This window comes from Chaetomium fimeti, assembly GCF_033439085.1.
Source record: "Chaetomium fimeti strain CBS 168.71 chromosome Unknown B0H64scaffold_15, whole genome shotgun sequence".
Classification (NCBI taxonomy): domain Eukaryota; kingdom Fungi; phylum Ascomycota; class Sordariomycetes; order Sordariales; family Chaetomiaceae; genus Chaetomium; species Chaetomium fimeti.
Window position 1 is genome coordinate 285,346 of NW_026944343.1, and position 17,231 is coordinate 302,576.

At 55.0% G+C, this 17,231-nt stretch overlaps 4 protein-coding genes across 4 annotated transcripts; 1 reads left to right on the forward strand and 3 right to left on the reverse strand.

The window, feature by feature from the left end:
- Positions 1-921: 921 nt before the first annotated feature.
- B0H64DRAFT_447498 (uncharacterized protein) lies at positions 922-1,486 on the forward strand (the record flags this gene model as incomplete). Its single annotated transcript, XM_062807002.1, has 2 exons — positions 922-935; positions 997-1,486. The coding sequence occupies 2 exons, from the start codon at positions 922-924 to the stop codon at positions 1,484-1,486; spliced, it is 504 nt and encodes a 167-aa protein (XP_062653717.1).
- A 799-nt stretch (positions 1,487-2,285) lies between these two features.
- On the reverse strand, positions 2,286-3,169 carry B0H64DRAFT_413624 (uncharacterized protein). The gene has a single exon (XM_062804995.1). The coding sequence runs from the start codon at positions 2,952-2,954 to the stop codon at positions 2,451-2,453; it is 504 nt and encodes a 167-aa protein (XP_062653718.1). The 5' UTR covers positions 2,955-3,169; the 3' UTR covers positions 2,286-2,450.
- A 365-nt stretch (positions 3,170-3,534) lies between these two features.
- Positions 3,535-5,401, reverse strand: B0H64DRAFT_453228 (uncharacterized protein; the record flags this gene model as incomplete). Its single annotated transcript, XM_062807234.1, has 3 exons — positions 3,535-4,348; positions 4,432-4,770; positions 4,824-5,401. 3 exons carry the CDS (start codon positions 5,399-5,401, stop codon positions 3,535-3,537), a joined length of 1,731 nt encoding a protein of 576 aa, XP_062653719.1.
- Positions 5,402-6,008: 607 nt separating this feature from the next.
- B0H64DRAFT_332807 (uncharacterized protein) lies at positions 6,009-7,022 on the reverse strand (the record flags this gene model as incomplete). Its single annotated transcript, XM_062801070.1, has 1 exon — positions 6,009-7,022. One exon carries the CDS (start codon positions 7,020-7,022, stop codon positions 6,009-6,011), a length of 1,014 nt encoding a protein of 337 aa, XP_062653720.1.
- Between the last annotated feature and the right edge of the window lie 10,209 nt (positions 7,023-17,231).

Consider the following 17,231-nt stretch of genomic DNA (forward strand, 5'->3'; position numbering starts at 1 on the left):
ACTTTATCACGTCTACTTTCAGTTTTGGGCCAATCGGATGGGTGAGCCTGTATATTTGGTTGTTGTTGGTTGTTGGCCGCATGGCTTGGTGTAACACTTGAACGGACTGTCAACTCCGTCGGCGTCGCCGTTCAGATGTGTTGAACTACGACGGCGCCACCTCCATGTTCGAGCTACGCCTCGAGAGCCATCTCAACGCCAGACAAGCTGATCATGCGCCGTACCTTCGTCGTCCACTGATTCAGGTTTCCGCCACCCCTTTTGGATGAAACGGCCTGACACTGGGCAGTGACCGTGGGAACTCCGGCGCCCCCCAACGTCACATTGTCAAAAGAGCGGACTTGACACCAGTGAATCCCGTGTCCTGGGTTTCAAGTTTGTGTAATGTCGGTGATGGAGGGTGGCCCTACACGGCGGCACCCAACCCCATTCTCTAGCAACAGAACCGATCGGCACTGGCCCAGTATCTAGAGTTTGACGGTTTTGTGTAGCATCCTATATTTAGCAATTCCATTGACGAGGGCCTGATGTGGCGGTTGACCAACGAGACCCTAACCGTGGACCAGACCCAGGCCTGAGCCGCATCGTTACCTCAGGGAGATCAACGGCTCGAGACTCCAACGGGGGTAGCAGGGCAGCCTCACGGGGGATGGCCGGAGTTGGAGAAGTCAGATCGGTGTTGCTGGTTTCGTGAAGTCCATAAAGGAACCACCCTCACTCACTATCTCCAGGAAGCTTTCCATAAGACATCATCCCCTTCTTTTCACATTTGTATTGCTTACTCCAGCATTAGCACCACCAACCGGTATCACAACTCTTCAAGACGAAACTTGGTTCATCAAACGACTATCTCTTCCCAGAATCTCTTGAAGCCTTCCAACTTCATTCGCCGCGGTATAGGTCTCGCTTCAGCTTACCACCATGGTCCATCATTGGTATGTACCTATTTGATCCCTCTGACGGGTCGTCTCAAGGCTAACGGCGCACCCTAAAAAGCCCCGTCTGCAAGAAAGCGTGTTCCACGCGCTGCGTGTTCAAGGGCCACGTCGAGCAGTGCCCCATAGACGGCTCCTATTACATGCGCGGCAAGTCATGCAACCAGTGCGTTCAGTCTTCAACACTGTCGGGGAACAGTGACCGTCGCCGCCGGGAACGAGAGCGCGAAGAGGCCGAGGCCCGCCGCCGCCAGCGTCGGGACGAAGAGGAACGCGCGAGGCGCCAGGCGGAGCAGGACAGAAAGGAGCGAGAGAGGAGGGAGCGGGAGCGGGAGCGGGAGCGTGAGCGGGAACGGGAGAGACAGAGGAAGGAGAAGGAGCGCAGGGAGCGCGAGGAGAGGGAGCGTCAGGAGCGTCAGGAGAGGGAGCGTAGGGATAGGGAGCGCAAGGAGCGCGAAGACAGAGACCGAAAGGGTCGTTCCGACAGCCGCGGTAGCGGGGGTTCACGCCAGACCTCCGGGTCAAACCGATCCCGGCGCAACTACTATTGATTGTGGCGCTGGTCAACTCTAGAAACTGGTGTTCTAGAGTTAGGTATGGTGCTTGGTAGCGGAATAATTAGGCTGGTCCTTTTGTTTCGGTAGCAATGTCCTAAATTAGGGGCTGATAGAAATTGACCGCTCACGTCGCGTCATGAAAGGAGAGAGTGCACGATGTGAGTCCGGCTAACATGCTTTTGTTTCGCCGGACATCCGCTAGCTTGTCGTATAGGTCTTTTTCCCCTGCTAGCTACCTAGTTATCCACGTTCTTCGATATTGGGGAGTTTATGTCGTGCTCACCGCGGGCCCATCGTTTGCCAATTTACGGAATACAAACGACACCTTCGAGGTCAGGGAAACAACAGCGGTATGTCTGCTGTGTGTCCGCGCATATATGTGGTAAAGAACTCGCATGCAACCCAGGCCAGCATAGGATATTCCCTCGCCGTGTGGAATCTACTCGCAAACGTCGAACGTGAATGAAAGTTCGTACATTATGTTAATTATTGCACCAGGAGGTCAAACTAGCAGGTAGATGCCGTCCGAGGCTATCGTGGACGTCTTCCCATTAAATTCGTCGGCTATAAGTTTCTAGAGGAACGGAAACTTCCGTCTGCCCAGTGCGATTCATAAAGATATCGGGCCATGGGCCCGAGTAAATCTGTTTCCAGTACCCTATCAACCAGACTCCGGAGTTTTGCGCCTTGTTGTTTCGGTTCGGCTACAAGTACTTCCCGCACTCAGTGGCCCCATCCACAGGACCCGAATTTTACATAGGAGGGCATCAAACCTGGATGCGGACAGGAATGAGTAAATCAGAGTGAAATCTGATGCCTTAAGAAACTTAAGTACTATTCTATGCTCGGGGTTTATTAGACATGAAGTCAGTCTTATACTTGGAGCCCATCGACCTTTAGCAACGCATATCCTACCAAAACCGCTTCCTCTTCTCACACCAGCACCAAACCCTCCTGATTAAGCCTCCAATGTTCTCGTCACAGCAACAGCACACGCCGCCCAAGCCGCAATGTCAACGGTCCACATGCGGAACCGGTTGATCACCAGCCACCCATCCAGCGCAGAGTTAGGATCGGTACCGTCCTTATCCGCATTCGAGATCGCCCTGACGGACGGCGCGACCGCAGGTATAAAGAGCAAGTGGCCAGCCGCGAGGGCCGCACCGGCGACGTACCACCAAAAGGACTGCGTGGCCTCCAAAGCACGGCGGCGGACGAAGAGGTTGGCGATCGAGGACCAGAAGGTCGCGGCCAAGCAGCCAACGACCACAACGACGCCGCGGCGGAAGAAGATTCTCCAGTACGAGGGGAGGAGGGCGCGACTTTTTTCTCGGTTCCCGGGCTCGTTGAAGATGCGGAGGAAGAAGTCCTGGTCGCGGGCGTACAGGAGCGTGCATGTCGCCGAGACTAGCGGTGCGGCGCGGAGAGCTACGACGGGGTCGAAAAAGAGCCGGGATGCCATGTCGCCGGGTCTATTATGACTTGGTTTTGGTGGTGAGGTTCACGGCGTTGGAATGGCGAAGTCTGTTTGTAAAGAGGTGTGCCCAGTGTAGATACCTAGAGTTGGAAGTTTAAAGCACCCGGATGCCCTTCCGAACGGGGGATGACCAAGCGCGGATTTAAGGTGTAAGCACTAGGGGGTTGGGAAGGAAGGTGGATGTGGGGGAGACATCATTCGATTCCTCGGATGACTGGGGGAAGAACAACCTGCTTCATAAATGCGAGTGGGTACCACCTGGTCTGATTTGCTGTGCAAGTGATCGTAGGATTCGAAAATTCCCGAAGTGGCCCGAAACGATGGCCGTATTACCAAGTACAGTACTACTAAGGTAGTAAGAAGCACAAATGGGCGGACTTCATCTTTACCTAGGTAGGCTCCCAGCCACACACGCAACGGTGATATATTCACCCTACCCGAAAAGAATAAGCGTATGCTGACAGGCTAGGGCTCACGCAGATACTATCTAAGTCCTTAACTACAGCTCGAGAATGACAAATGAACAAGACCAACCAACAGAACCAACCAACCAAACCCACCAACCTTACCGCCCAAACCTGCCGGGCACAGCCCGCGACCTATCCCGCTCAAACTCCAGATATGGATCATCCAGCATATGCCTCCCCTCCTCCACCGTCTCACTCGGCAGCGGCCTCTGCCCCAACCCCATCGGATCCTCCCCAAACCGCCACTGCCACCTCTCGGGGGTATGCACAAACCCAGGCATCGCCGTGCGCTCAGCCTGCAACTTAAACATGTCCCCACCAGCCTCCTCCAACCACCGATCCACAACCTCCCCCTCGGGCGCCGCAAACCCCCACCCGGGTATGTCGATGCCCGCGCGGAACCGCGCAAACACCTCCGGCGTGAGCAGCACATCCCCCCAGCGCTCCTGCGGCAGCCGCCACGGCAACACGCCCACCACATGATTCGCCGCGCCGTCGCCCGCGGGATAGTACGCCGTCTGCGGCACCGGCGTCTGGGGGGGAATAACCCCCTCCGCATCCGCTACCGCCTCCAGCGCGGGCCGGTCCTCGGGCGCGAAGTAGTTGTAGCGGGCGTGCTCGCAGGGCGGGCGCAGCTTGCGCGGGGCAGGCACCGGGATGGGTTCGTCGGGCGCGCGGGGATTTGGGCGGCGTGCGGCGGCGGCACGCTCGCGGGCGAGCTTGACTGCCTCCCAGGGGTCTACGAAGGGGGGGTCGGGGGTGAGGTCCGGGGCTTTGTCGAGGGCCGCGCTGTCGCTTACGACGATGCTGTATTGCGTCTTGTCGTGGTTGGTGGCGAGCCTGATGCAGCGGAAGTCGCTGAATTGGTTGTGCATGGCGTAGTGTTTGGACGTGACGCTGAGATCAAGTGAGCTGAGCGGAAGGGGGGAGGAGGTGTTAGTGTGATGGATGTAGCGGGGGTGTGGGATATGGGATTCTGGAGTAGACTAGCTTACTCTTTGTTTATGTCGTCGGCGGTGCTGGTATAGACATCGACCGGGGCGCAAAAATAATCGGCAATGACGTGTAGGAGATACTCGTGGGGATATGCGGGTTTGCCCTGGGAGGAGGATGCGTAGAGAGACCGCGCCATGGAGAGGGTACCAAAGTCTGGGTCCACGGTTTTGGATTTTTGTTGTAGTAGATGGTATTCCGCCCACCGTTCATGCGAGGGGTCCTTCAAGACTTGCATGAAGTATGTCCAAATCCGAGCTTTCACCTCCCAATGATGCCAGAGACTGTGACCGCCCACGGGTGAGCCATCGGGTAGCCGGTCCCGCCGATATAGAAAGTGTCTACGACACGAGTCAGCGGCCGGGTACTTAACACAAATTCGACGTCAACTTACGACAAGCAATACCAGAGCGAGTCAGCGCCACTGGGGACATGAAGTGCCCGCTTTGGACCAACCCAAGGGATCTCAGAAAACCCGTGGAATAGATGGAAGTCCCGCAACATCACTTCTTGCACGTGGAGGTCCATACGCATGGGTTCGCGGGGACTCGCACGCGGCGCAACTGCGGCGAGGTACTCACGAGCATCACTTTTTCCGTAATTGTATCCTCCCCGAGGAGGATCAGGGAGGTCTGACCATGAGCCATCCTGGTCGTCGACTGCCAGCTGCAACGAGTATCGATCCGGGTGAAATTGGGCGCCGCGAAACCCGAGCGTTCTCAGAGCATCGATCATGTAGGCCCGGGCTCTCCGACCCTTAAGGGTTGTCAGCTTTGCTTGATGGTCCCAGAGAGCGTCGACAGCCTCGACAAAATCCTCCAGGCCTGGCCGCTCCTGCCGGTAATACCCAAGAATGTTCCATGCTTTGCCGGCATTGTAGTACGTGGGCGCCCTACAGGCTAAGATCTCGTTGGTGAGCCTCTCCGGTGATTTGTCCACCTTACGGCGGGGAGGACCAGGGATAGCCGCCATTCCAGGAACGTCGGGCGCTCGAATGGGCAAGAGGGAGGAGGCTCAAAATGGGTGAATGCCAGAAGAGGTCATTTGCGAGATATAGATTGCGAGCGAACAAGATTGCTGCTCGATGATATGCCGTAGTATATTAGAGACGGCCGCGAACAAGGGCCCTAAACCCGGAAACCTGTCGAAGGACCTAACTAGGATCGAATACTCGGGCGCCGAGCACAGAAACAAAGGGGTCGGCATTTGCAAAAAAAGATGCAGCAACGAAGAAGTCAAGGGCCCTAAACCCGGAAACCTGTCGAAGGACCTAACTAGGATCGAATACTCGGGCGCCGAGCACAGAAACAAAGGGGTCGGCATTTGCAAAAAAAGATGCAGCAACGAAGAAGTGGATAAGACCGGAACCGGGATCTTGATACGGCAAAGAAAGGGCGGACGTTCCGGTCTATGACCTGGACAAAGCCTGGAAGCTAAGAGGCTCAAGGCACGGAAGACAGTCATCAAGGCTGGGAGAGCAAGCGGAAACTCTTAGTATACAAACTTGTATTCTTTGAGATAAGTTTCTAAAAGCCGCCAAGCACCGCACACATAATGATGACCCAAGTAGACAAAGCACCTAAAGCCTCAGCCTCTTCGCGTGCAAGTCAAGGTAATCCGGCATCGCATCCCTGACCCACTTCTCAAGATTCCTACCGCCCTCCTCGCCGAACTCAACCCTCCACTTCACAGCCTCGGCATCGATGTCGATAGCCCCGGCGACCTTGCTCATGTCGACCTTGGAGCTCGCGTTGATCGAGCTCAACATGACCCTGTTCGGCGGCGCCATTTTCGCCACCTGCTCTTCGCTGGCCTTCTCCCACGAGAAGCGCAGCTTCTCCGGCTCGAGCCCGGCCAGCGCGGCGTACTTGGTCACCAGCTCCGGGTTGACCATGATGTCGTCGGCGTCGAGCACGATGGGCCAGGTGCTGTCGTCGCCGAAGTGGGCCTCGTAGAAGCGGTGCATGGTCCGGATCCACTTCATGGTGACCTCGCACTGGAGGGGCTCCTTGCCGGGGCGCGCCTTGCGGCCGTCGACCACGAACGCGTTCACGTCGTCCCGGATGCAGGTGCGGTAGAGCGACGGCAGCATCATGGCCGGGTGGCGGATCAGAAAGGTCGGCCGCCACGTCTTGAGGAACTCGTCCGGCAGCGAGGTGAGGTTGAGCGCCGAACGCGTGGGGTGTTCGATGCCCTTCGCGGTGAGGGTGCCCGGCGTGCCCGTGACGGCGTCGGGGCCGTACGTGTGCTCCGACTCGTAGTGGGGGTCGTTCATCATGAAGGCGTGCTCCTTGACGAACACGCGCTGTCCTTCCTTCTCGGCCGCGTCGAGGTACTCCTGTAGGTTGTCGAAGGCTACTTGCTGCGCCGCGTAGACCGCTGCCCGGTCCTCATCTTTCCACGTGTTCATCGGTGTGTCGTGGAAGGTAAAGCGTTTTACCCCGGCGTTCAGAAAGAAGTACCCGCCGTGTTCGGCGGGGCGCACGTTCTGGGCATCGAGGTTCAGAATCTTCACCAACATGTTGGACGCGGTGCGAGGTGATGTGAGGAGCCAAACCCGAGTGGGGTGGGTGGGCGCCGCGTTGACTGTCATTTTGTCGTTTGTTTGGGGTATCGACAGTTTGGGTTACTGGAGGCAACAGGCTGAGCTAAGATGAAGAAGATGAGGATGAGGTGGATAGAAGTCAGGCGAACAATCCCCAGCTGGGTGAAGAGTGGCGATACTTTATAACTCCGCATGTGCACGTATCCCCCTCGTCCCCCGTTACCTCCGTCCGCCAAGCTCACCGCCCGACAGGTTGATCAGGATTTATGGGCCCCGAATGGAACATACGAGAGGACTCCTATGTTTCGCTGGCTCGGTTTATGGCAGTCGCCGACGCTACGACGGATGAAGGCCCCTTCACCTGGGAGCTGGGCGGAGACCGCGGGCTTTGCGATACATCCGGGTACGACAGAGACAAGGCGAGGCATGGATTGACCACGTGGTCAGGTCGCAGTTGAGACTTTTGGATGAATCAGCTGGCTGTTGGGCCATTCTGCATGTCAGAATGCCAAGTTGTTGTAATCACATTCGGCTAGTAGCAATATGTGACGTCGGGGACACGGAGCACCGAGACTGCGCGGAGATGGACGGATGCACGTTATACCATGTCATAACCCCGGCGGCGACAACCTGTAGCGCCGAAGAGACATGGAAATATTCCATGTTCTCCAGCAAGGGATGGTCGGAGATCGGCAAATTCAGTGTGGCGAGCGGGCCTTCGGTCTTGACATGAAGGGATCCTGGTTCAACCACGGGAAGACCAAAGCACCCGTGCCGGCTCACTGCGGGGGGAGAGGGGAGGGGAGAGCCATGAGTCAGACTATGTGGAATCATAGGAAAGATACTCCACCAAAACTACCTACCTAGTGAGGATGGTCTTGCAGGAGAAATGCTTAACTCGACATTGAAGTCTTGTCCTGTCTTGGCGAGACTGAGACAACGAGGTCTCGGGTACGGAGCCGGAAAGGAGTTGTTGATGTCGACGATCAAAAGGGGCCTTGAGATTCGAAGCCCCCCTTGTGAGGACTCGGCAGGCGGCAAGAGAACTCTTGGATCTCAGACCAAGAACACCGAGAGCCGGGCGATCATGGGAGTCGGCGGGAGTCGGCGGCAATGGAATGAACTTTTGGGGAAGGAGCAAGCTCGGCGTTAACAGGATTGGGTTTTCATAGCCAGAAACAGAATCCGAGCTCAGTTCACGGGTAAGGGAGGACAAGGAGAAAGATGTGTAACCATGTTGACAGGTATGCTTGACGTCAACATTGAGTCGGGAAAGGAGGTGACACGACGTAATTGGAAGTGCGAGAGTTACACGAAGAGTGCGTGTGTCAGGGTTTTGGGTGCCGAAAATGGAAGCCCAGACCCACCATTTCCGGAAGGCCTGATCACCCTGGACAAGTCCATTTTCAGTGGGGCGTATATACTTCTCGGAGTTCCCTGTACGCACACAGTACGTCATCCACACAGCACGGCGCGCGGTACAGGCTTAATATGAGAAGCCGGGATCCCGGACTCTGGCGCAGCCCCAGAGCCAGATGAATAGGGCTTATTTCGCGTCGTACTTACATATATATTTTCGTTCCTGAAGGTTTGCTTTCATTGTAAGAGATAGGGCCAACTCAGTCAGTATTATATATTAACTCTTGTATAGGTTTTAAACTGCCGTTGGATGGCTAACAGTGTATATCGCTAACTTATACCGTACTAGGCTCTTCGATCCGCGAGCTAATAGATTACGATTTGATTGGTCGAATCTAAGCGCAGCTTGTAGGGCTGGAAGTACCTAAGGCCCTACCGCTTACCTCAGAAGAGCTCCAATATATCTGGGATTGAGGAAACGGCTAACACCCTCTTCGACCGAACTACTCCGATAATACTAAGCTTAATATCCTTTGTAGCCGGTAACGATGGATTGAATTCTATAGATAATTATATAACCGTCCAGACTGGAAACCTGTCACGGATATGGCCGCCTGCAGCCGGCCGGCGGGGTACGCTGGCAGTATCCCGAGCCAATCATTAAGGAAGATGTATGGCCAATGGGACGGTAGCTCTCATTGCTCATGAAGGACTGTGCCAAGAGAATGAGCAGGTGCTCATTCTGCTCACCAAGGACGTTGTGAGCACCCTGAGCACCATGTGCTCAGAATGCTCAGCGACGGGGCTTTGAGCACCTTGAGCACTAAGAATTTAGATAGTATATAGTCACTCGTTCTGGAGAGCTCTGGGAGTTCTCCAGTTAGCAATCACAACTACAGTTCGCTACAAGCTCGAGAGCCTACTGTTGAGACAAGTCTTTGTTGTGCACCCTTTGGCTGCACCGAACCTAAGCACCCTTGAGAGAATACCTTCGACCGATACTGAACCCTAACAGGACGGGTCCAGAGACAGGTTCGTCACACGTTGCTAACTCCCTTTGATCTGTTACAGTTCAGGCTCGAAGGTAAAACGACATGGCAACTCAACCGACGCCGGGCCAGATCACGGCCGCGCTTCAGAGAGTCACCGAACGACTCGATGAAACTGAAGAAGAGCTTGCGAAGACCAAGGCCAGCAACGCGGCATTGGCAGCCCGACTTGCGGCGACCGAGGTCCACACCAAGGACCCGGCCAAGACGAAGGTCAAATTGGAGCAACCCGAGAAGTACGGGGGCGACCAGGAAGCCTTGCCAGGTTGGATCACGGAGATGCGGAACTATCTCGACCACAACTCGCACCAGTTCGCCACTGAGGAATCCAAGACCAGATACGCCGCCACCCGACTCAAGGACAAGGCCCTCAAGTGGTTCACGGGAACACTGAGTGATTTCCTCGGCGGAGCAATCCACAAACCCTTCACCAAAAAAGTCTTCGAGAACTACTCCGAGTTCGAGAGTGAGATTCAGAAGGTGTTCGGTGACAAGGACGAGAAGTTACACGCCCAGGAACGGCTAGGACGGCTGAAGCAGACTAGGTCAGCCACCGCCTACGCCACGATTTTCCGACAAGACTCCATGAAGGCAGAGATAGACGACGAGGGGCTGATGCACCTGTTCTACGGAGGACTGAAGGAGGAGGTCAAGGACGAGCTCTACAAGGAGAGCCGACCTGACACGCTCGACGAGTACATCGCCATGGCTGTCAAGATTGACGACCGACAGTTCGCCCGCAAACAACAGAAGAAGGGCAGCGAGGTTCAGCGATCCGCAGGCTACCACAAGCCCAACGACAAAAAGAAACGCCAGCACCAGAGCACGTCATACGGCACGCACTCGGGACCCATGGACGTCAGCGCTGCCCAGGCACAGTGGGCAGGAAAGAGAGATGGTGCCAAGGACAAATCAGGCATCACCTGTTACAACTGCGGGAGGAAGGGTCACTTCAAACGTGACTGCCGCAGCAAGAAAGGGTGGAGACCGGTTCCAGGGAAGGAAGCTGCCACCATCGACCAAGACACGGTCGGAAGAAGAACCCGGTTTCTGGAGGTCGCAGCCGCCAGCTACACGCAGGACGACCTCGAAATCGACATTGACCGAGTCATCGAGCAGGACGATGAACTCACCGACTCGGATCAAGAAGACTTGAGGAGCAGCAACCACCAGGAGGGAAATGACACCGCCCATCACGCTTTCATCGAAACGGATGACGAGGGAGAACTGGCTCCCCCGCGGTACATCCGACAAGTCGCTGAGGACTGGGGCATCACCCTGGTTCAGCAAGAGGACGGGCAATGGCGAACCCACGAGGGTGAAGGAGGAGTCAGCCCGAACCTCACCTTCCTACAGCAGAGGGTCCTAAGCCAACGGCAAAGGATCGAGGAGTTGTCAAGAGAGAAAGAAGAACTCGAGCAACTTCTCCAGAGAAGGAACGACCAGTACGGACGACTTTGCGCGGAACTCGATTTCGCCAGGGAACGAGTCCAAGAGATCACCGAGGCCAACAACAGGGCCGGGGATCACGTCGAAAAGACATTAAGAGAGGCACAGGCCTTGCAGGACGACATCCGCCAGGCACTTCCGCACCACACACCGTGGGATGGACCCACCGAAGAGGCGGAAGGATACGAAAACGGAGTACGATACCCCGAGCAACTTTTCGACTACGCACAGGAACAGAATGCGGCGAAAGGAAGAAAACAGCAGAGCTGGGAAGAATACTGGACGCGACATCAGCACATCGTGCGCGCCGGACGACAAACCTCCGACCTTGAATGGTGGGGTTTTCGGGGCGAGAACAACACGGAGGGATTCCAGTTGTTATCAGAAGACCACGAGCGGGTGGACCCACGAAAAGAAAGTCACATCTACCTGCCCTGGTTCCAGTGCATCACGCACGAATGTCGGTACCACTTCCAGGACAAATTTCGCAACAGTTTCTGGCCCACAAGAGAAGAAAAGGGAATGCAACCCCTGCCCATCAGATGGGTATACGACAGCGGCGACGCTCCCGCAGGCATGTTGTGGGACACCCAACGCACTCACGAGGGCAGGCTGAGGGTTAAACCCAAGGCAGCCTGGCCCCGACGCTGTATGGCGGGCGTAGGAGTCAACGAATGCCGAAGCGCAGACTGCCTACCACACGCCGACGAGAAAATCTGGGGATACATGGAACAGCAATCCCAGAGGAAGCCACACCAGAGGACGAGAGCGTCCCGAAGGAACGAGAGGCGCCCAGTTGAGGCATGGGCGGCCCAATGGCTCCAAGAACACCAGACGATTGACGCCGCAAGCCAAGGTGCGGACAGGGACGCCTTGAAACACCACAAGAGCTTGGGAAACGGCTCAGGGCCCTCCGAGGGGCCCGGAAACCGCTAACTCCACAGCAACGGAGACAGGCTGCGCAGTACAGGAAGAACTGGCGCAAGCAGAAGCCTTACAACGACCTCCCAGCAGACGAACACGAAGTAGCTGCTGTACGAAGCACCAAGCCAGACAACAGGCTCTGGATCACAGCGCGATGGGGGAAGATCGAAGCCCTCGCGTTAGTGGATGGAGGAGCGCAGATGGATCTCATCTCGCCCGCATTTGTGAATCAACTCAGAATCCCATGGAGGATCAAGAAGCAACCACACGTCGTCAAGGGACCATTCGACACACAATGGGTACGACGAGAGACAGAACCACTCGACATTGAGGTGGAAGGAAAAACCACCCAAGTGGTGTTCGACATCGTAAACATGGGGCCGAAGAAAGACATGATTCTCGGGCGCCCATGGCATGAGGAATACGACCCAGACATCAGTTGGAAGGGAGATGGCCATCTGCGACCGCGGGAACAGCGGGAGCATCCGACCAACTCGATGGGAGAACGCGCAGAACAGGAGCCACGGGAGAGCAGCGGGTCAGAACGAACCCCCTCTACGGGCCCACCGCAGGAAGCAGCCAGTGCAAAAGAACGCACTCTGGAATCCGGAAGAAGCGGCACACGACGAAAGAAGCAGACACGGGAGGAACGAACCATCGCCGTCGTCTCAGTCGACGAGCACGGAACGCTCAAACACGAACAATGGGTCAATCAGCTCGAAGCGGCAAACATCGAGCTAGCAGCAGAAGAAGTCAGGGAACTCGAAGCAGCAAGCATCGAGCCTGGAAACAGCAAGTTCGCGTACTACGAAGGTACGGCGAAGAACGTGAAAACGGGACAGATTCCAGACGATTACAAGGGACACCCGGCGTTCACGGCAAAACATCTTGCAGGGCTACCAGACCACGGACCTTGGGATCACGAGATCAAACTCAAGGAGGGAGCCCAGTTGAAGTTTTTCAAGGTGTACCACACCAACGAGAAGCAAGATGCAGAGTTGAGGAGCTATCTCGAAAAGAACCTTGAGATAGGACACATCAGACCATCGACATCTCCAGCGGGTTACCCAGTCCTCTTCGTTCCAAAGAAGGATGGGAAGCTCAGGATGTGTGTGGACTACCGACAGTTGAACAACGAGACGGTGAAGAACCGCTACCCACTGCCACTGATCTCGAGGCTCCGAGATCAACTGTCAGGGGCACAATACTTCACGCGCCTCGATCTTCCGATAGCGTACGCCCACATCCGCATCAAGGAGGGAGACGAATGGAAGACGGCTTTTCGGACACCCTACGGACACTACGAGTACCTCGTCATGCCGTTTGGGTTGACCAACGCACCAGCGACGTTTCAAGCCGCTATCGATCACGCAATTCGACATTGCCTCGATAAATTTGCAGTCTGTTACTTGGATGACATTCTCATCTACTCCAAGACACTCGAAGAACACAAGAAACACGTGCGGCAGGTGCTGGACGCACTGCACGAGCACAAATTGTCAGTCAACAAGGACAAGAGCGAGTTTCATGTCAAGAAGACAGTGTTTCTGGGTTACGAAATCTCCCCGGGATGGGTCAAAATCGAACCCGAGAAACTGGAAGCTGTCAAGACGTGGCCGACACCGACGAACGCCACAGAGGTCAGAGGATTTATCGGATTCGCCAACTTCGTCAGAATGTTCATCAAGAATTTTGGCGACTTCGCGAGACCTCTGCACGAACTTACCAAAAAGGATGCCACATTCCAGTGGAAGCGGGAGCACGAGCAGGCTTTCCAGCGGATCCGCGATGCGATCATCGCCGACCCGGTGCTCATGCTGCCTGATCCAAGCACACCTTTCGAAGTCGAGGCTGATGCTTCGGACTTCGCGATCGGAGGGCAACTTGGTCAGAGGGACAAGGACGGCAAGCTTCACCCAGTTGCGTTCTTCTCCAAGAAACTCGAAGGACCAAGGCTTAACTACCCGATCCATGACAAGGAGCTTCTCGCAATCATTGAAGCATTTCAGGAATGGAGGCCATACCTCAGCGGCACGACACACGAAGTCCAGGTGTACACGGACCACAAGAACTTACGATACTTCACCACCACCAAGGTGCTGAACGGACGACAGACTCGGTGGGCAGAATTTCTGTCCGAATTCAACTTCACGATCCACTACAAGAAAGGCTCAGAGAACGCACGAGCAGATGCCTTGAGTAGGAGAGCGGATCATCACGACAACACATCTGAAGTCTCACCACCATTGCTACATCAACAGACAGACGGATCGCTACGGCACGCTTCCCAACCGACTGAAGACTACGAGATCGCAGCACTTCAGCAGCAGTCGGAAGATCCCGAAGGCAGGCCTCTGCAACCGTTTGTAGAATGTTGTGCGACTTTCAGGGAACAACGACTGGAACGAGACTTCCAGGGAATCATCGCGGACGACAAGCGCGATGCATGGCAAGAAGAGCTGGAATCCAAGATCGCAGGTTTGCGACTTGAAGGGACGAGACTCTGGTACCACGACAAGGCCTACGTCAGGCTTAGTGACCAAAAGGAGCTCATTCGAAAGATCCACGAGTCAAGACTCGGAGGACACATGGGAATCAGCAAGACAATTGCAAAAGTCAAGCAGAACTACGACTTCCCAGGAATCAAGCAAGCGACGGAAGAAGTCCTGGCAGAGTGCGACCTCTGCGGACGAAGCAAACCGCCACGACACAAGCCATACGGGCTGTTGCAACCATTGCCAGTCGCGGAACGACCATGGAGTTCGGTGACGATGGACTTCATCACCAAACTACCACTGTCCAAGGACTCGGTAACGGGAGTGGAATACGACAGCATCCTCACAATGGTGGACAGACTCACCAAGTGGAGCTACTTCCTCCCTTACAAGGAAACATGGTCGGCAGAACAACTTGCAGACGTGATCTATCGCAACGTCACCTCGGTCCACGGATGGCCGGAGGAATGGATCACGGACAGAGACACGAAGTTCGCATCAAAGTTTTGGCAAGCTCTGATGACGAAGCTGGGTACGAAGAGTAAGCTCTCGACTGCTTACCACCCACAGACGGACGGACAGACGGAACGACTCAACCAGGTCGTCGAGCAATATCTACGGTTGTACGTCAACTTCCAGCAGGACGATTGGGTCGAGCTGTTGCCAGCAGCACAACTCGCCTACAACACCACCGTCACGGAGACCACGAAGGTCACGCCATTCTTCGCGAATTTCGGCTACGAAGCAGATTTGCGACAAGGGCCCGAAGTTTCGGTGCCCAGAGCGGCAGTCAAAGCCGACAAAATGAGCTCGCTGCACGCGATGCTCAAGGAAGAACTCGAATTCGTACGAACACGGATGAAGAAGTTCTACGACAGAAACAGGCTCGAGGGACCTCGCCTAGAGGAGGGGGGCAAAGTCTACCTCATTTCTCGAAATCTTCGCACGAAGCGACCAAGCAGGAAGCTCGACTTTCGCAAAGTCGGACCGTTCAAGATCGACAAAAAGATTTCGGAGAACAATTACGCTCTCGCGTTACCCTCGACAATGCGACTACGGACCAACGTTTTCCACATCTCACTTCTGGAACCAGCGCCCAAGGGCGCACGACTCGACAAGGACGCCGAGGCAGAAGACGAAGAGGAGGAATGGGACGTTGAGGAAGTCCTAGATTCACGCATCACGAGAGGACAGTTGGAGTATTTGGTTAAGTGGCTGGACTTTGGCCCAGAAGACAATTCATGGCAACCAGCTACGAACCTCAACTGCCCTGAGAAGCTGCAGGAGTTTCACCAGAGGAACCCTGACCGGCCACAGGAAACACCAAAGAAGGATCGACCCCGGCGAGCCAATCGTCGAAGGAAGGCCTAGAGGACAATCAGTCGAGGAACGATATCAAGGAAAGGACGACAGACTCTTGGGCCCCAGACGGATCGGCAGACTGCGGGGCAAGAGTGGCCAATGCCTCTTCCCGCTCCTGGTCCTCGATGATGCGCTCCTCGCGGACGGCCGCCTTGTGGAAACGCTCCGACAGAACAAGACGCTGAGTCCGAAGGCGCGCCAACTTAGAAGCGGCCTGGAGAATCACGGCGTTCGCCTCTTCTTCCTCCTTGTCCAGTTTTTCTTTCTGGCGGCGAAAGGAGGCGGATAAGGTGCGCGTGAGACCATGGACGTCACAATCGGGACGACCAAGCTCAAGGCAATTGTTGCACTTGACGGAACGATCCAAGGCTCGGCAGTCTTTGAGATCGTTGGCCTCGCAATAAGAACAAGGAAGCATGTCGATGCCAAAGAACGAGATGTCGCGAGCAAGGTCCTTGCGGCGTTGGGTACTGGAGGAATCACGTTTCGAGCTCTTAACCACTCGGTTAGACATGGTGGGCAACGAGGGACGAGGGGAATACTCACTAAGGGAAGAATGAACCAGCGTTGCCGGAAAGAAGAAAAGTAGCGGGTTAGGCCGCCGAGACGTCAGCCACGGAGAGGGGGCATCGTGTCACGACCACTGAGCTGGAAGCACAGGAGTGGGGCGCGGGGCGCCCCGGACCAATCATTAACATGACCAAGGAGCAGTGTGCTCAGTGCGCTCAGCGACTGAGCAGGGTGAGCAGTGTGCTCAGTGTGCTCAGCAACTGAGCAGACTAAGCACCCAGAAATTAGATAGTATATAGTCACTCGTTCTGGAGAGCTCTGGGAGTTCTCCAGTTAGCAATCACAACTACAGTTCGCTACAAGCTCGAGAGCCTACTGTTGAGACAAGTCTTTGTTGTGCACCCTTTGGCTGCACCGAACCTAAGCACCCTTGAGAGAATACCTTCGACCGATACTGAACCCTAACAGGACGGGTCCAGAGACAGGTTCGTCACAAGTATTAGCTTATCGATATACCCAGATAGATATAAAAAAACTGCTAGCAGTAATAGCCATCTCCAGTACCTAAAACACTGTATTACCGCAACTATCCTTTACAACTAAACAGATAATATTAGCCTCTCTATAGGGAATACCGGTTATTCTACTACTTACCTACCCGAGTTCCCAATTCTACTACTAGCTCCACTTACCTAGCCAATAGTCTCCGATTCCCTCTCTATAGTTCCAGGAGTATCTGTATTTAGCGTTTAGATCTAAGGGATTATTTCACTCTATAAAACAGTAGATTCCACTATAATATATAGAGTAGGGTAATATCACTTAAGCGGATAAATAATATTAGAATAATAAATATATATGTGACGAACCTGTCTCTGGACCCGTCCTGTTAGGGTTCAGTATCGGTCGAAGGTATTCTCTCAAGGGTGCTTAGGTTCGGTGCAGCCAAAGGGTGCACAACAAAGACTTGTCTCAACAGTAGGCTCTCGAGCTTGTAGCGAACTGTAGTTGTGATTGCTAACTGGAGAACTCCCAGAGCTCTCCAGAACGAGTGACTATATACTATCTAAGTCCCAGGTATCTCTGTACCTGTCCTGTGTGTGTGGTAG